Source organism: Vigna unguiculata, chromosome 4 (assembly GCF_037176805.1).
Source record: "Vigna unguiculata cultivar grain cowpea cultivar isolate G323 ecotype 2 chromosome 4, ASM3717680v1, whole genome shotgun sequence".
Lineage (NCBI taxonomy): Eukaryota > Viridiplantae > Streptophyta > Magnoliopsida > Fabales > Fabaceae > Vigna > Vigna unguiculata.
The window spans coordinates 6444716-6461909 of NC_140795.1; the positions used below are offsets into that span (position 1 = coordinate 6444716).

Below are 17194 nucleotides of genomic sequence, written 5' to 3' on the forward strand. Positions count from 1 at the left end.
TAACACTTCTTTCTCTTCTAATATAGGAAATATAAGATGTACTAAATGGTGTGGATATAAGATGCATACAGTATTGTAAATATATGTTTATGTGAATATTTTAATTATGTCATATGTTATTGTAAAATTATGTTTCAAATTTTTTTAGTATAATATAGAAAATAATATAAATAAATAATAGTCAAAAAGTAATTTTTTTTTGTCAAACTAAGCATTCATAAATGTTGTCTGACTTGATTATGTGAACATGCTTCTTAGTTGTTTGACCTTTGTTGAGTATATGTGTTTCTGAGCCAAGTTACCTTTTGCTTGAGGACAAGCAAGGTTTTAAGTGTGGGAGAGTTTATTGTCATGAATAAATCAATTATTTCCTAGCTTTTATCTTGTTATATCCTCAAGTTTAGTGTGTTTTGTTTTGTTTTGCGTTTTAGTTATTTTATGCTTGTTTGCCTCTAATCTCTCTTTTAATCGTGTTAAATAAGTTAATAAGAAACATTTATGGTGGAGGAAAATAAGCAAGAACTCAAGGGAGCATGATTTGACAAGAAAATATTGGTTTTGAAGTAAATACCCGTGTCGGACGCCACTAGAATCACGCCTAGTGCTTCAAATACATAATGTTGTCAAACTGCCCAAGGCTAAGCGGTGAAAAACTTAGGCTGAGCGTCATTCAATTCGTAAAACCTGGCACTGAGCACTGCTGAGACAAGGCTGAGCGGTGGCATCATTGACATGTCAAAAAATGGATTTTTAATCTTGTTTCTCACGAGGGTTAGGGCCATTTCATATTTTGTATGATAAAGAAACACTTTTGGGTGCTTGGAGAGCCTATTGGAGGTTGCTAGGAGTGTTAGGAATCTCTCCCACTCCTCCTTAGGTCTTTTCCTCCATTCATGGTGGTTTTCCCCCTTTTTGAGGTTAGAGAGGAAGATGGGTTGCAAATTGGAGATGGAGACGCGAATGGGAGGTGCAATTGGAGCATGGAGCAGTTGCCAAGAACCTTGGGAGAGGGCTTACATCTTCTCTTTGGTTTCCATTTCTTCCATATCTCTTCAACTTATAAAACCTAGGTTCTCCACCATGGAGAGCTAAACCTATTTGTGGATATTAGATGTAATGAACTGAATTCTTGTGTATTATGTGATGTTAATCCATATGATTTTCCATTTCTATGTTAGTATTTGATTTTCATGCTTAATGTTTGCTTTGGTTTTCCACCCATGCATAATTTGTGGTTCTTGAGGTGTTGGAAAATGTCTTTTGAACCTAAAACTGAAATTGAATGCCTAATGGAGTGTGTATATAGGGATAGAACATGATTCATTAGTAATCTTAAGACTTTTGATCTTAATGCATGATTTCACTTGTTGAGGATTCAAGGAATTGGAACTTAATAAGTTATCATAGACTCAAAGTCACTAGGAATAGGATTTGAGTATTCTTATGAGATGATTTTGACATGAAATTGGAATTGAGATGTTGGTGAATGCATGACAATAAAGCGAATGAAATCTAGTCTTGACAATTGTATATAATCTATGTTAAATTTTTGTTGGATACCAACTATTTGATAAAATACCAAAAAGAGTTTCTTGGTGTTTTAATGAGCTTTGTTGTCTATTTTAGTTGTGAATTGTGAGATTTGTCATGTGTTGCACAAGTCCCTTGAAAAGAATAATATATTTATTACTTACTACGTGTGACAGATGCACTTGTCATTTTTCACCTAACAAGAAGCGTGTTTAGGTTTGTGGGGTATTACTCTAGATATATCCTTTCTCTGCTTCGTAGGGAAGTTCACATCACCATAACAATGGATGATGTGTTTGCATTACTTTATGTCCTTTATAGGGTAGTTTTGTCCATTTGTGTCATTGGAGTTTGCTGATGTTGTCCCAGTTTTGGTGGAGTACTTATAGCGGTAGAAAAGTTGAATACCACCTCAGAAATGAGGCAATTTCGTGGGACAATGGTTAAGAGCCAATTTGGAATGCACCACCAAATCTAATTATGCATTCCATATTGTCCAACCATGAATACACTAGTGTGTTTCGAATTGTTTAATCTGAAATGCATTATTGGATCTGGAAATGCATTTTAGATTGAACAATCTAGAACAAAGTGTTGTATTCCATAAAGACCAATTTGGAATGTATTCTTAATTCCCCAATTGTGAACTTCCTAGAAATCGTAACCTAACCTATCAACGATGCAGGAAAATGAAAACAAAAATGAATACCTCTCGGTGAAGAATAGTTGGGGATCTGAGATGTTCTATTGAAAGCTTCAAGCTATAGTAAAAACACTCAATTGATATTAAAAAAAATACTCAAAGATAAAATGGTAATCGTCTAATTTTATCAAATAAAATATTTTTTAATATATCAAATCTATCAAATCATTCACTAACTTTCATAAACTTTCCTTTCATTTCCTTTCATTTATCTCAATCTTTTCCTTAAGTCAAACAAGGGAAATGTCAACTTGTGCCACACTATTAAAGGTATAATTAAAAATCATTGATTACACTATGTTTATGTTGAAATCTAGAATAATTAGCCTCACTAATTAAAATAATATAATTTCATAAGTGCATTTAAGGTATAATTAATGATGTTTCATTCCTTTACATTTATGTTGAAATTTGTAATGATTAACTCCACTAATTAAAATAACATAAATTTATAAGTGTTATACAAATGTGATTGATTCTAGTAAATGAATTTTGACCTAAATAATCATTAATGCAGTTTACATTATTTAGACGACAAAAATGTCCATAAGTGTTATGTAACTTTAATTGATAGTTTATTTGATACACACAAATAAAATAAATAAGTTAAAAATAATTAAATAATAAAATAATGTTAACGATGTTGTACAAGTTCTCTCCCTTCAACTGTCTCTCTTTCATTCTAGTGTTGCTAAAAATTAAAATATAATTAGACTTAAAGAAAAACTTAAATTAACGGGGAAATCAACAAATGAAAAAAAAAAACAACTAAGTATATCCAATGACAAACCATTGTTATTACAAGAAGGAGTTATGGCACCCAAAAAATAAAATTGTATTTATATATTATTATTTTATTTATTTTAAATTTAATAAAAAAATATTTTATCACCCTTTTTTATTTATATATTAAAATTATTTATATATATATATATATATATATTTTTTTTAAAAAAAAATAAAATAAAAATCAACTTGATGGATATTGGTTAATAAAAGAAAGTAAGTTTTGTCACTAGTGATGATGTTCTTTTACAATAAATCATTAAGAAATAATGAGAGTAGAAAGAAAGGTAAAGAGATAGATTAAGAAACAAAAGATTGAAAAAAAGCACAATATCTCTCATGAATCAAGGTTAATATCTTATTATAATGTGTTTATGATTCTTCTATTATGATGATTATCTCAAATTAAGTTTGTTTCCAAATTATTAGTATGTCTAATTCTGATTGTATGGATTCTTTTATAAAATTGGCACTAATCCTAATTATATTTTTTCCGAAATTAGTATAACATAGATTATGAAATTTAGAAATTGTGTTTTCCATTGCATATGGTAAAAACTTTTATAGATGTATCTTGGATTGCATTACGAATTTCGCTGCACATAATGAATTAGTTGAATAATCTTGAATTGGAGTAGAAATTAAAATATGCATGTTAGCTTAATTCAATGAATTATAAAGATTATAAATTAAAGAATACATACGAAAATCACTTTGTGAAAATCATTTAAACAAAGAAAATGAAGAGTCTTTTTATTTAATTAGAAAAAATAATTTATATATAAAAAATTTAATTTGGCATCCCTACTTGTTTTGTCCAACAAGTTTTGTCCAAGTTCTACCAATGAGTATATTATAACTATGAAGTAATAAAGTATTAAACATTTAAGATTTTTTTATTATTTAATTATCTTTTAAATTTTTTTTAGTATCAAATAAATTATCAATTAGAATTATATAAATTTTTAACCATTTATCTTTTATTTTAATGTTGTTAAAAATTAAAATATAATTAAATATAAAAAAAACTTAAATTAACATAAAAAATAACAAACGAAAAAAATAAATAAAAATAAACAACTTAATATATCAACTATCAAATAATAAAGTGTTAAACATCTAAGATTATTTTATTATTTAATTATTTTTTAATTTTTTTATGTGTCAAATAAATTATAAAAATTAGAATTATATAACACTTATAAATATTTTTACTCTCTTCAAAAAGTAGAATTATATAACACTTATAAATATTTTTACTCTCTTCAAAAAGTAAAAATATATTAATAATGATTAAAATCAAAATTTAGTTAATATTATTAATTATGATCTTTTGTAAAAGTAATGTTTATAAATTATTCTTAACCGTACTGGTTAAGTAAGATACCCGGCAAACATATCTACTTTCACCGTATTTTCTCTCATATCCATTCTAATTCACTAAAACAAATTAAGAAACAAAATTGGATTAATCAATATTCAATTTATCGATTAGACCGATTAGACACAAATTATCATGTAGCCATTTGGAAAAACAAATTACTTTTCATAAATATTTAAAGTAATTGAAAATGTGTTTAACTTTTACCAATAGTCAGTCCCGTATTTTTATTAAAGAAAAAACTATTATTAACATGTAATTGAAGTTTTCTATACTACCTTATTATAGTTAATTTGAAAAAAAAATTAAATATATACTTAATTATAGAATAAAAATATTGTATTAAAATAATATTTTTTATTTTACTAAAAATAAAATATATTAATATTTACCATAATAAATAAATTATTTATTTTCTCTTTTCAGAAAACCCTTAAAAAAAAGGGAAACATTATCCATAGAGACGAATTCCTCCATTCACTCCAAACGAACTTCATACCATTGAACTGAACCAACTTCTCCATCAATTTCAAGTTCACAAACATATCTCACTAAGAAAGAAACAGCTTCATCAATGTCCTCATATCTTGAAAGATCAGGAGGAAGAACTTTCCCAGGCCAATTTTCCAACAACTCTTTCAATGTTGCCTTCAACTCTTCCTCTGAAACAAACCTTTCATCCTTCCCTGGCTCCAACAACACATAAGTTTCAGTTCTTTCATTTGCCCTTTTCCTCCTCCGAGCAGCAAAAACCTCATCATAAATGCAACCAAATTTCAGAAACAAAGAACAAAAATATGTGCTTGGATTTACCATAGTAACATTAAGATTTTAGAATATACTGCATAAATGTGTGTAGTGTACCTTAGTTTTTCTTCTGCATTCACCTGTAAACTGAGGTTGTCTTTGATGAATTGAAGAACTAACATGTCTAATTTGGCCGAATAGTGATGTGCAGATTATGCTATTTTGAACATACTTACTTTCTGTATCTATAAATGATCACAACACCAACATAATCAGTGAAAAAAAAAAGGACTTTATTTTTTCTGCATAAGGCAATATTTACCTATAATTTTAGTCCAGTACATGCTGTTCACTGTCAAAATCAACTACTATTCTTTACAAAGGAAAAGCTCTCCAAGGAAATTTGCACAGAATAAGCAATTATTCTTTGAAATTTATATTTAGTTCAAAACTGTACAGCATATTGTATTCTCAAAACTGAAACTTCTCTGCATAATTATCAGCTACAATTGCTCTGTTTGAATTTGCAAACATGTGAACCCTTTTGGAATTGTGTGCTGAAAAGGTAAACTTTAAAGGCTAATATGATAAGGGCATAGCTTACAGCAGAGGGGAGGGACTCCAACATTGAAGGGCCGAGACTGCAAAATTCCAACCATGGCAAATATTTTGTGCTAAGCTTCTTTCATGTTTCAGAAGCTTTGTACAATAAGACCAAGTATATCTATCATCTATAACACTTGAAAATATGCATCAATTACAGTCACAAACTCTAGGGATAAGTTCTTTTATTCTAGTTCTTTAACAACCCTCCATTGTTAGCATATTTTCACCATTGCCCTTTTTGTACATTATTTGTCCTCACCCACCACCCCTTCTTGTTTTAGCCACTCTTTATTTTTGACATTTTGCTTAGTTTTCTGAAAAAAAAAAGGCCAAATATGTCTTTCATGGGTCGGATCTATGTTTTTTACGGTCAATTCGAATTAATACAGATTAGATTGATCCATTTTATCATATCTAATTAAAAATAATATCTTTTATTTCTTTTGTACTAGTTTTTTTTTTTCTAGTTTACAGAAATTATTAAACACATTAAATGTTTAATTATTTGGTGCATTTTGGAACATTAGGTAACATAATTCATCCCAACGGACAAAAATATTTGAATTCTATTGTAGCAAATTCTCACACAATTTGACCGTTGCAAACCCTTCTCCTCAAACGGTCATTTCATCTTCCACCAACCAATTTGATATACTCATTCATCTGCACCCTTAGCTTTTGCATTCATCATCTTTCAACTTTTGCACTTCAAAGAATTCATCTTTGTTGCTGTGTGGCACAATACTAATCTGATGGAAAAGGAAAACATGCTCAAAACTCCTCCAAAAGTTCCAATTCAAGCACAGAAAGCTGAACCTGAATGCAAAACACCAACTCCAGCTCAACAACAACACCAGAACAATGATCGTAGTAACTCCTCAAATGAACTGCGCAAACCAGTTACTCCAGATCATCTCAGAGTCCCCAAGGCATTCAAATACCCTGAAAGGTATTTATATATCATTATCAATGTTATATCTATGAATTCACCAATGACTTTTTGGACACCCAATTCTTTCATATCTGTAATTTTTCTTTTATCTTTCTCTCTTTATCGCATTAAGCTCTCATAAATGAATAATGGAAAATCTAGTTGAATTGAATTAGGTTCATAAATTTGAAATTTAGGTCGACAAATCTCTGGTTCAAAATCCACTGTCTGTATTGATACTTTTCATTGAATCATCACAAAGTGCATTGATTCAGTAGAATTTGGAAACTCTCCACATTTAAACATTCACTCCGAGGTTATACAGTGGTGCAGATTTTGTAAAGTGAATGCTGAAACTAAATTCATTATGTAATCTTCGATCATTTTAAGAAATTTTGAAGATAGAACATGCAGATGGTGATGATCATAATTTGGTTAGTGATTCCATGATGCAGTTTTTTTCTGCATTTTTTTTCTCAGATATACAAGTCCAACTGATATGATGATGTCACCAATAACCAAAGGCCTTCTTGCCAGAACCAGAAGGGGTGGTGGTGGTGGTGGTTATGGTGGTGTAATGTTACCACCTGATAAAAATCAACCAAAGGTAGGTACACACCAATGATGCAACTGCAGATTGTTCTGCTTCTGCATTTTCTTTTTCTAGCAATGCCAATTTACACTTTTTGGGTACCTGAAATTTCAGTGTGTATTTGTATGTGTCAATGTCATAACTGCTGCAGATTCTGCAGATTCTAGACATGCCCTTGAAGGATGTGGGGAGTTTTCAGAACAAGGTTCCAATGCAGTTGGATGAGAAGATCAACTCAACTTAAGAGGTTCAAAGAAATTCTGCGATGACAAACCATGTTACAGTGGTTCACAGGGAGTTTAAAGATGATGTTACATCAGAGAGACAGAGAATGAGAATGAGAGTTATAAGGTTGTCTGTTCTTTTATTATAAGCTTGTCAGGACTCTGATTGTGGTGATGCTCATTTTTCTTCTCAAAGAGTGCCATTTTGTAGAAATTGTTTGTCCTTGTTATTTCATAAAGGTTTATATTTTCAGTGTTGAAACTTGGAGAAACCGGGGTCCGAGATTAGGTCATTTTATTTTATTAAAATTGCAAAATTATGAGATTTGTTAAATAATTTTTTATATTTCTTTTCTATGAAAAATGTTTTGTTAACATATTCTAAAACTGAAATATGTTTATGGGCCTATTTACCTGGACCATCACTTAAATTGAATAAAACAATTTCATACAAAATAACTATAAATCCTTACAATAAAAAACTTGTTCATGCTACCCACACTAATTTTGGTAAGGAAAAATGTTTTATTATTACGCTTAATCCACTTTTAGATACAAAATAGTTAACTTTTTTATTTGCAAAGAAAGAGAGAAATTAAAACATAAAATGTGTATTAAAATTTGTTAGGTGCCATTTTGATAATAAATGAGGATCTAGCAACGTTTTCAACAAATTTTCATTAACATAGAATTTGTGTTCAAAAGTATACTAAAAAAATGTATCTAACGCAAGTACAAAGGTTCTAGTTATTCACATGTAAATAGTGAAATTATGAGTATTTTTGAACAAATTAATATGTTAGAAATTTTAGAAGATAACAAACAAGAAAAATAAAAATAAAATGAGTTTCGTTATATTACTCGGTATTTGTTATCATATATTTATTCTTCTAGTTATTTAGAGACATTTTTTTTTTTACCCGTCTTTCACTAATAGTATTCTTGTCACTGGTGAGTTTCACTATCACTATCTTAATGTTCCTATTTTAAGAAACTCTCTCTTACACTCTTTTATTAATAGCATCATCTACCATGCTTGTATAGAGACTTCAATTATGATTCCTTTTATATATAATGAGATGTCAAGGTGCAATATATCTTGTCCTCTCACTAATGTCATGATGATTATGAACTAGGTAGATCAATATATATATATGTAAAATATTACTCCTTATATCATTATATTTGATGTTATCATGTTAGAAGTGGGGTTTTAAGCTTAACTCAATCCTACAAAATCGGTTTGTAATGTGAGGTTTGCACCCCACTTATTATCTCTAGTCTATGTGGATCTTCCAAGAAACACCAATGTAAATCTTCTAAAAACTGAAATTTCTTTCCATAGTTATTAGCAACAACAAGGCAACAATTGTTCTCTTTCGGTGCAAACATGTCAACCCTTTTGGCATTCTGTTTTGAAAGGGTAAATTTTGAAGGCTAATATGATAAGATCATAGCTTAAAGAAGAGGAAATGAACTACGACACTAAAAGGCTGAATCTGAAAAATTGTTAGATGTATCGATCTAAGAAGAGTTTATAGTATATAAGTTAGTGCACAACCTTTTGTAGGATTGATATTTTGTACCAAGCTTCTTTCATGTTTCACAAACTTTGTACATTAAGGCATGTATCAATTATAATTATAGGAAAAACTTCTTATATTCTAGCTCTCTAACAACCCTCCATTGTTATCATATTTTCTGAATTGCCCTTTTGTAAATAACTTGTCCTCACTTTTGATTTAGCTACTCCCTATTTTTGGGTTTTTGGTTTAGATTTCTCAAGAATTAGAAACATGTTACAGATCAAATGTGTTTATGTGCCAAAAATGGCACTTTTGGTTCAACATGTAATGATCAGATATAATAGACTTTTTAATTAAATGTGCTATATTAAGTATGAAGTCACCAAATAAAGATATCAATGGACAGATTATTTTATGGGAATGATAGTATTTTCTTTTAATATAATAATCTTTGATAAAACATTATCGTTAGACATTAACCATGTAAGGAATAACAACTATGAAAGTTGGTTGAGTTCTTATATGTCATAATTAATCACTCTGTTACATTGACAGAGTAGTTCCCGAGATCCTCTCCTTGCCTTTCTTTATCAATGCATTGTGAAACTTTTCTGTGTTTTTCCATAGACAAACCCATATACCCCAAAACCCAGCTTTCATTTCCTTAAATATCCTTGCATGACAGCTTCTCCCTCCTTTTCTTAATTTTCATCTTGATTCTCTTTGTGATTTTCCATCTCCAGAACGATGGTGCAAAACAGGTTAATCTCCTAATGAACCTCATTTTGCACCATTTTCTTTGAAGGGTCGTTGTAAATTGAAGCTACGGGATTTCGAGAATTCATCCTAAAAATAGTAAGTTTTTCATAACTTTTCGTTTGGCGATTGTACAATAACAAAAGGGTATTCGTTTGTTATGCTAATGATGCAAACAATCTCTTCATGTTTAAGGGTGATTGTAATGTGTTGTAGCTCTTGTGTGCATGGTGTATGTTGAAATTCCTCTAAAGAATAATCCGTTTCAAAAGCTTGTTGATTGCCAAAAAGAAATTGTGTCAGAAAGAATTGTGGTCTAAAAGTGCTACTGGTGTTGCTTTTTGCAGAGTTCCAAAGTTAATGGCTTATTTGAATCATGAGAACAGCAAGAGAGGAAGTGGTAAGAAACTAAAAGTGCATTTTGATCTACCTGAGGATGATGATTATCCCAATCACAAGCGTTCAGGTTCTTCAGGATCTCCTAGATCTTCTTCATCATCATCAGATTCTGATGATGATGGCATGGACAATGCTGATTCCAAGTATTGTGGCATCTATGGCTCTCCTGTGTGGAGTTTCCAAGGAGGGTCAGTGTCCCAATCTCCTCCACTTCAGCTCATGAATTCTCCTGGGTATGACCCTAACAGAATCCCCTCTTCTATATTCAATAAACCTGCAAGTCCTTTGGAATGGAGTGTGGCCTCAAATGAATCACTATTCAGCATACACATAGGAAACAACAGTTTCTCAAAGGATCATGCTTTTGCATTGAGCAACAGATCTGGGGAATTGCCTAGGACTGGTGATACAGCAATGCTGCCATCCGTTCAAGAGGCAAATTGTAAAGACAAAAATGTGGACATGGAAAGACACTCTTTCTCATTAGATTCGCCCACTGGAACTTCAGATTCAGTTGCTGACACCAAGAAAACAGAAACATCAGAAGTTTCCACAGATGGGACAGTGTCGAACAAAACTCCAGATGATCATAGTAACGAAGCAAAGATCCCTAATGGGGAACCTAAAAAGGTTTTTCGTTCCATGGGAAGCGATATAAGCACACGTTCATTTCAATTTCCTATGTGAGTTTCCATCATATCTTTCTTATATCTGTGTTATATCATTATGCTGTAACTTCCCAAAGGATAATCTTATTTGATGAAATCTAAAATAATCAGGATTTGTATATATTCAGACTGGTTTTTCCAACCACAAAAGACTTTGCTAATAATTCGTACTTTGCAGCATTGATCATTAACATGTGTTGATGTCATAATAAAGGAGGTGCAAAATGTGCATTGTCAATAACTTATATTCTTTTTATTGATAACTTCAAAGATAGCCTCGCTACAGAAATTTGGTGGAAGATATTTGACAGAAATTAGTCTTACTTGAACTTCATGATATGACCATCTGCTCAATTTTTTGGCTTTAGACAATGTTTTCAAACAGTTGACCAAATTACTGCCTTTTTCTTTGGATAGTTTTTTACATGTACCATAAATCTAATTCATTAATTTTTAAGCTTCACCGAGTCATATAGACTAAAGATAAGGTAAATTTTTAATATATAAGTGGATACTTTATGTTACAAACTAGTTTTGTATGAATAGTTAGACTTAAAATTTACTTCTTCAGATAGTATTAGAATCATCTGAAGTTTATTTTAACGAGATTTGTTGTTTGTTGTATCTATGATATCATCGGTTATTAGGTCATTATGCTATCGGACACTCGTTAATTCTATGCTCGAGATGTATATGATTAAGTGTGAGTGGAATGTGTTAGAAATCTTACATTAACTGGAGATAAAACAAATTTATAGTATATAAATAAATCCTAACATCGACTTATAAACCAAATTTGTAAGGTTGAACTAGACTTAAAATGAACCTCTTAAGACCAAGTGTGCACATGAAACAGAGATGGACTAATAATTTCAGCTTCATCTATCATTTCTGTTCAAGTTTTGTTCTTCTTCAAGTTAATTTGATTTGCTTAGTGGTATGATGTCCTGCTTTTGACCATCATTTTGCTCTTGAATTCTTTCAGATTGACAGCTGAAGGAGGAAGAACTAGTTCATCATTAGAAGATTCATCAGAAAAGCAAGAGAAAGGTGAAAACCAGGAGCAGCAGCCAGAGAATGAACTGCAGAAAAGTCCTAGTTCTAAATCAGAAAAGGCACCAAAACAAGGTGGCAAAAGTTGGTGTTTCTGCTTCACCTGTTCATGCTTTTGAGAGAGACAGGTTTTGGATGATGTTGGAATGGAAACAGCTAAATGACTAAAATGATGATGGTGACAATGGTCAAACAATTGATCTGCTGGTTACATGGGAATCATTTCCTTCATTGAAACCTGAGCTTCAATCACATGGTTAAGAAGGAAATGAGTTCAATGTTAAAGGGTATACATAGATGAATATTTTTTATCAATAACCTCTCACAACAAATCAATCGAATGATGATTATGTAAACCATCCAACAGTGCTTGAAAATAGCTATTATGCTTTAAAGGGTCCAAATTCTTAGATATTAATCTTTTCGTTAAATCACTTGCAGTTACATGCATTAACAGATCCCTCTGTTTGAGAAATCAAGATTGAGAGGATTCAACTCATACACTTCTTCCTGTTTCAAATTTGATAAATTCAGGTTGTTCATGTCATGTACATCGCTAGTTCTATGATTTTATACCTTTGAATTGGATACTCGAAGTTGAAATTTAGTATATTCAAGCCATTATGGTGTGTGTGTTTGTACATTGCTTACGCGAATGTAAAATAGAATATAGAGCGAAAAATTAAATTAAATAAAAGCCAAAAAAGTTTTGAGTTTTAAACTTTATGTGGTACAAAATGATAATTTGCAAATAAATAGTGTGTATATATATAATTTGGATTTCAACGTAATTATTATACGTACTTAAATAATTATTTACACACCTAATATATGATATTGAAATCATAGTTATTTACGTTTGACAAATTATATTATAAGATAATTATGTAACCGTTAAAGCAATTTAATACATTAGCTCGTTATTAGTAATGGTCATATATAATTATTTAAGGAAAAAATACTATTAATATCCAATTATGAATTTTTTTAGTTTTGAAAATTTAAAATTTTTAGTGATTTTTTTAACATTAATTGTATATTAATATCATTAATTTTTTCTTTACTAAACATAAGAATTTATTAACGAGTAAACATATGCTTAATTATTTGACGATTAAAGAAGTTCAAAATAAAAGATAAAATTAAATTTTTTTACTAAAATTGTAATATTTTTTTCTTATTCTATATCAATATTCATAAGTTCTTTTTACTTTGTTACGCGGGTATAATTTTGGTCATTCATGCTTTTATCTTTCTAATAATACTTTTCATGTGATAAATGATTTAATTAATTGTGCAGTGTCACTTTCATGTAAAGAAAATTATTATTAATTTTAAATGATAAATTAAATATGTTTATAATTCTTAAATATGAAATTAGATTTTGTACATCCTATGATAATGTTTGGTTTTCAAAATTGACTCAAGATCCAAGTAAATAATTGCTTCAGAGCAGGCAAAAAAGGCTAAAAAAAATATTTTTAGCCCTAATTGCTTTAGGACCATCTCTCCCTGTACGTCTCTTTTTTCTTCTTGCACCCTCACAAAACCTAATAACCCAATTTTAACCTTCATTAAAATTATATACCTAAACTCTAATTATCTTTAATCCCTCCCCTCCTCCTGCGCCACACAACCGTCCTTCTGTCACCCCATTCTTCCTTCACCTCCCTTCCTCACTCCATGGAAAAAGGTGGAAGAAGGTGAGTTTGGATTTTTGGAAAAGTTGTTTCAGAATATTTTAGTGTGTTGCAAAATATAATAACTTCTCTCACTTCCTACTTTAGTAATGATTTGGTGTGTGCAACTATGTCTCTTCCATGATCCAGGCCACTCTTGCTCCTTCTCAAGAGAATGGAGTGACAGAACAGAGGGACTATTGTACGGCGTGGGAAGGAAGGGAAAGAATAAAAGATAATCAGAGTCTACTATATATCTAAGAAAATATTAGGATAATGAAGTTACTGAAGTAGACATTCTCCTTCATTGACACATGTACTAGAGTAATGGTATTTTGGTCATTTTCCTGTTGTAGTATTTTTGGCGGTTAGGGATGGCAACGGGGCGGGTACGGGTATCATGATCCCATCCCCATCCCCATAATAAAAATTCATCCTCATCCCCATCCCCAAACCCAACGGGTATACAACTTTTGACCCATCCCCATTCCCACCGGGTAACGGGTATTTTCTTATACCCATACCCATACCCATTTTTTTATTGTTCCATATATCAATTAAATATTTTTTATAAAAAAAATTTAAAAATCACACCAACGGAATCATGATACTATCAAAATATTCAATATTAAAATAACATACTCTTTTTGATTTTCATGATGTCAAATATTAAGAAAAATATTATAATAGTATAAATCTCAAATTAAAGTATCAAATAACAACTAAATAAAATTCAAATAATTATATAAAAGCTAAAAAATTACACATTACTAAAATTTTATAATAACCAAAATATTTATTAATTTTACAAATGATCAGTGGTTTCATTTGCATTCGATCCACCTACACATAGAAAAAAATGAAAAATTAGATATGATATAATAATTGAAATTGAAAATTTTAATTACTAGAATATAATGTACCTTCTTCATCAGATTCATTTTCACTCATGAGAACATCTTTTCCTTTTAATTTTTTAACACCTACAAACACCAAATGTAGAATATTAGATGAGAATTCACAAAAAATACTAACAAAAAATATTAATAAATTTGAGTAACTTACCTAGATGGTTTGAGTTCCATATCCAACTTCTTGTACACATCAAAGCCTCTATAGTAATATGATGAAGTCGACTACGGTGAGAAGTTAATATCTGACCACCAGTACTAAAAGCAGATTCAGAAGCTACAGTTGTTATTGGAATAGCTAAAACATCCCTTGCAATTGCTTGAAGGGTTGGAAACTTTAACCCATTTGTTTTCCACCATGATAGGATATCAAATTTTTGTGTAACCGGCAAATTATCTTCTTCCAAGTAATAATCCAACTCTGTTTTCATAACTGTAGTTCTAGATTTTTTCTTTTTTGCCATAAACTCTAAAAATTCATTCGCATCATTATCAACATCCTTTCCCAACTCCAATGATGTAGCTCTATAAGAAGAAGTTTCATTCTTTTTTGATTGATATTCCAAAACCAAATCATAGCACATTTGACGAATCCTACTAAGTTTCAGATCAAAATCATTACCATACAATTTATAAAAATAATATTCTAACATGTCCATCTTGTACCTTGGATCTAAAACTGAAGCAATTGCCAATATATCATGAATAACACTCCAGTAACTTTCAAATTTCTTTAACATTTGTATTGCCATATTTTGAATGGTTATCTCAGGAGATTTAACCCAATCATTTATTGCAATCTTGATCTCACAAATCTTTGGGAAAAAGATGTTGGCAGTTGGGTATTTGGAGCCAGAAATGATTTCTGTGATGTCATTAAATAATTTTAGCCTTCGACAAACATCCTTTGCAAATTCCCACTGCATATCAGTTGGCAAAGAAGTGTATTGAGCTTCACGTTGCTTTAACCTAAAAAACACATCCTTATAACATATGGCAATATCAAGCATCTTGTAAGTAGAATTCCATCTAGTTGGGCAATCCAAACTTAACTTTTTAGTGAAAGAAATTCGCAATTGTCTAATTGTTTCCTCAAATTTTTCCATTCTTTTAGGAGTTGCTGTCCAATATGCTACACTTTCTCGAATTTTTTCCACCCCTTCTTTTAGGACGGCTAACCCTTCTTTCACAATCAAATTAAGGATATGTGTTGAACAACGCATATGAAGCAAAGACCCTTTCTTAATGAGTGTGTCCAACTTCAACTTATCCTTAATTTTTTCAATCATGCTATCATTTGTGCTGCAGTTGTCTAAAGTGATAGTAGACAATTTTGTATCAATATTCCAATCGAACAAACAATCAACTAATACATTGCAAAGTCGATCAGCTGTGTGAGGTGCGGGAACATAAATGAACCTATAAATTAAGCAATATTTTGTAAGACATATAATCTTTCTAGAGGTGCATAAAAAAAATTACTGGAAAATTTATAAATTAAAAAAGGTGTACCTCAAAATTATATTTTGCAATGTCCAATTGTCATCAATATAGTGAGCTGTGATAGACATATACCCTTTCTTTTGATTGCTTGCAGTCCACATATCCGATGTAATTGCTATTCTTCCTTTATTTGTATCTATCAACTTCATAACAACTTGTTTTTCATGTTCATAGATGCCGAGTATCTCTTTCTTTATCGTATTTCGTGAAGGAAGTTGAAATAATGGTTGAATTGTTGTCACGAATCTAATAAAACCAATATGGTCCACTATTGACAATGGATATTCATGCAATATAATCATTGTTGCAAGTTCCCTCTTGGCATTTTCTTCATTATAAGCTCCACAAGCCAATTCCTTTTTGCCACTTGAAATCTTAGAAAAAAGTGTTTTTTGTCCCCCTTTTCCTTTTGCTAAAGCCTTCTTTTGAATACATATGTTTGTATGATGGTGCAAGTGCTTTGTTCCATTCTTTGTTTCTCCACCAAGCAGTTTCTTGCAATAGTTACATTTAGCTTTGTATTTTCCATCAACTTTTATCTTTTCAAAGTGTTCCCACACAACACTTTTCAATTTCCCTTTCTTAGGCTCTACTTGTGTTGTTGAATGTATTTCATCATGAACTTCTGAAGGTGTTTGCGTAGATGGATTCAATGGAGATTGACTGTCATTATTGGAACTTTGAAAGGGAGTTGGTTGTTGTGAACACTGTGGTGGACTTGGTACCTGCAAATCTTGATCTCCTGTGCTCATTTTCTCTAGAAACTAACATACGTAACAAAAAAAAATCAAACAAAGTAAAAAGGTTAATTTCTTTTTTAACAAAATATAAAAGGAAAACCAATAATCAAGTTTAAAAATATTTCAAATATTTTTTATACTACTAAAAATTTATATTATACCACTTAAACGAAATAGCACAAATAACAAAATTAAATTAATAATAATTCAAATTTAAACATAGATTCTTCATCTTTTGATCTTGAATTAAATTAAGGATTTATGCAATTGAGCACTTAAAATTGAGAATTAAACATTATCATGAAACAAAAAATAAATAATAAATAAAATTATCATAAAGGAGTAAAGATAATTAAATGTGTGACCCAAATTTGAGAATATCCATTTGAACATAACATAACGGAAAAAAAAATGTATAATTAAGATTATGATAAAAGGAAAAGTACATTGAAGATCTGC

General features: G+C 30.4%; 3 protein-coding genes across 4 annotated transcripts; 2 read left to right on the top strand and 1 right to left on the bottom strand.

Moving 5' to 3' along the window:
* Window positions 1-4787: 4787 nt before the first annotated feature.
* Window positions 4788-5911, bottom strand: CRR7 (chlororespiratory reduction 7). Its single transcript, XM_028069412.2, has 3 exons — window positions 5752-5911; window positions 5265-5392; window positions 4788-5153 (listed from the first exon to the last, which is right to left on the bottom strand). The coding sequence occupies exons 1-3, from the start codon at window positions 5804-5806 to the stop codon at window positions 4878-4880; spliced, it is 459 nt and encodes a 152-aa protein (XP_027925213.1). The 5' UTR covers window positions 5807-5911; the 3' UTR covers window positions 4788-4877.
* Window positions 5912-6400: 489 nt separating this feature from the next.
* On the top strand, window positions 6401-7762 carry LOC114182364 (hydroxyproline-rich glycoprotein family protein). Of its 2 annotated transcripts, none has more exons than XM_028069233.2 (3): window positions 6401-6702; window positions 7165-7291; window positions 7428-7762. In XM_028069233.2, the coding sequence occupies exons 1-3, from the start codon at window positions 6506-6508 to the stop codon at window positions 7518-7520; spliced, it is 417 nt and encodes a 138-aa protein (XP_027925034.1). In that variant the 5' UTR covers window positions 6401-6505; the 3' UTR covers window positions 7521-7762. The 2 variants fall into 2 exon arrangements, with proteins under 2 accessions (XP_027925034.1, XP_027925035.1); XM_028069234.2 differs by having other exon boundaries at window positions 6409-6702; window positions 7437-7762.
* Window positions 7763-9453: 1691 nt separating this feature from the next.
* On the top strand, window positions 9454-12524 carry LOC114182629 (uncharacterized). The gene is made up of 3 exons (XM_028069531.2): window positions 9454-9881; window positions 10130-10864; window positions 11835-12524. The coding sequence occupies exons 2-3, from the start codon at window positions 10143-10145 to the stop codon at window positions 12019-12021; spliced, it is 909 nt and encodes a 302-aa protein (XP_027925332.1). The 5' UTR covers window positions 9454-9881; window positions 10130-10142; the 3' UTR covers window positions 12022-12524.
* Window positions 12525-17194: the final 4670 nt, after the last annotated feature.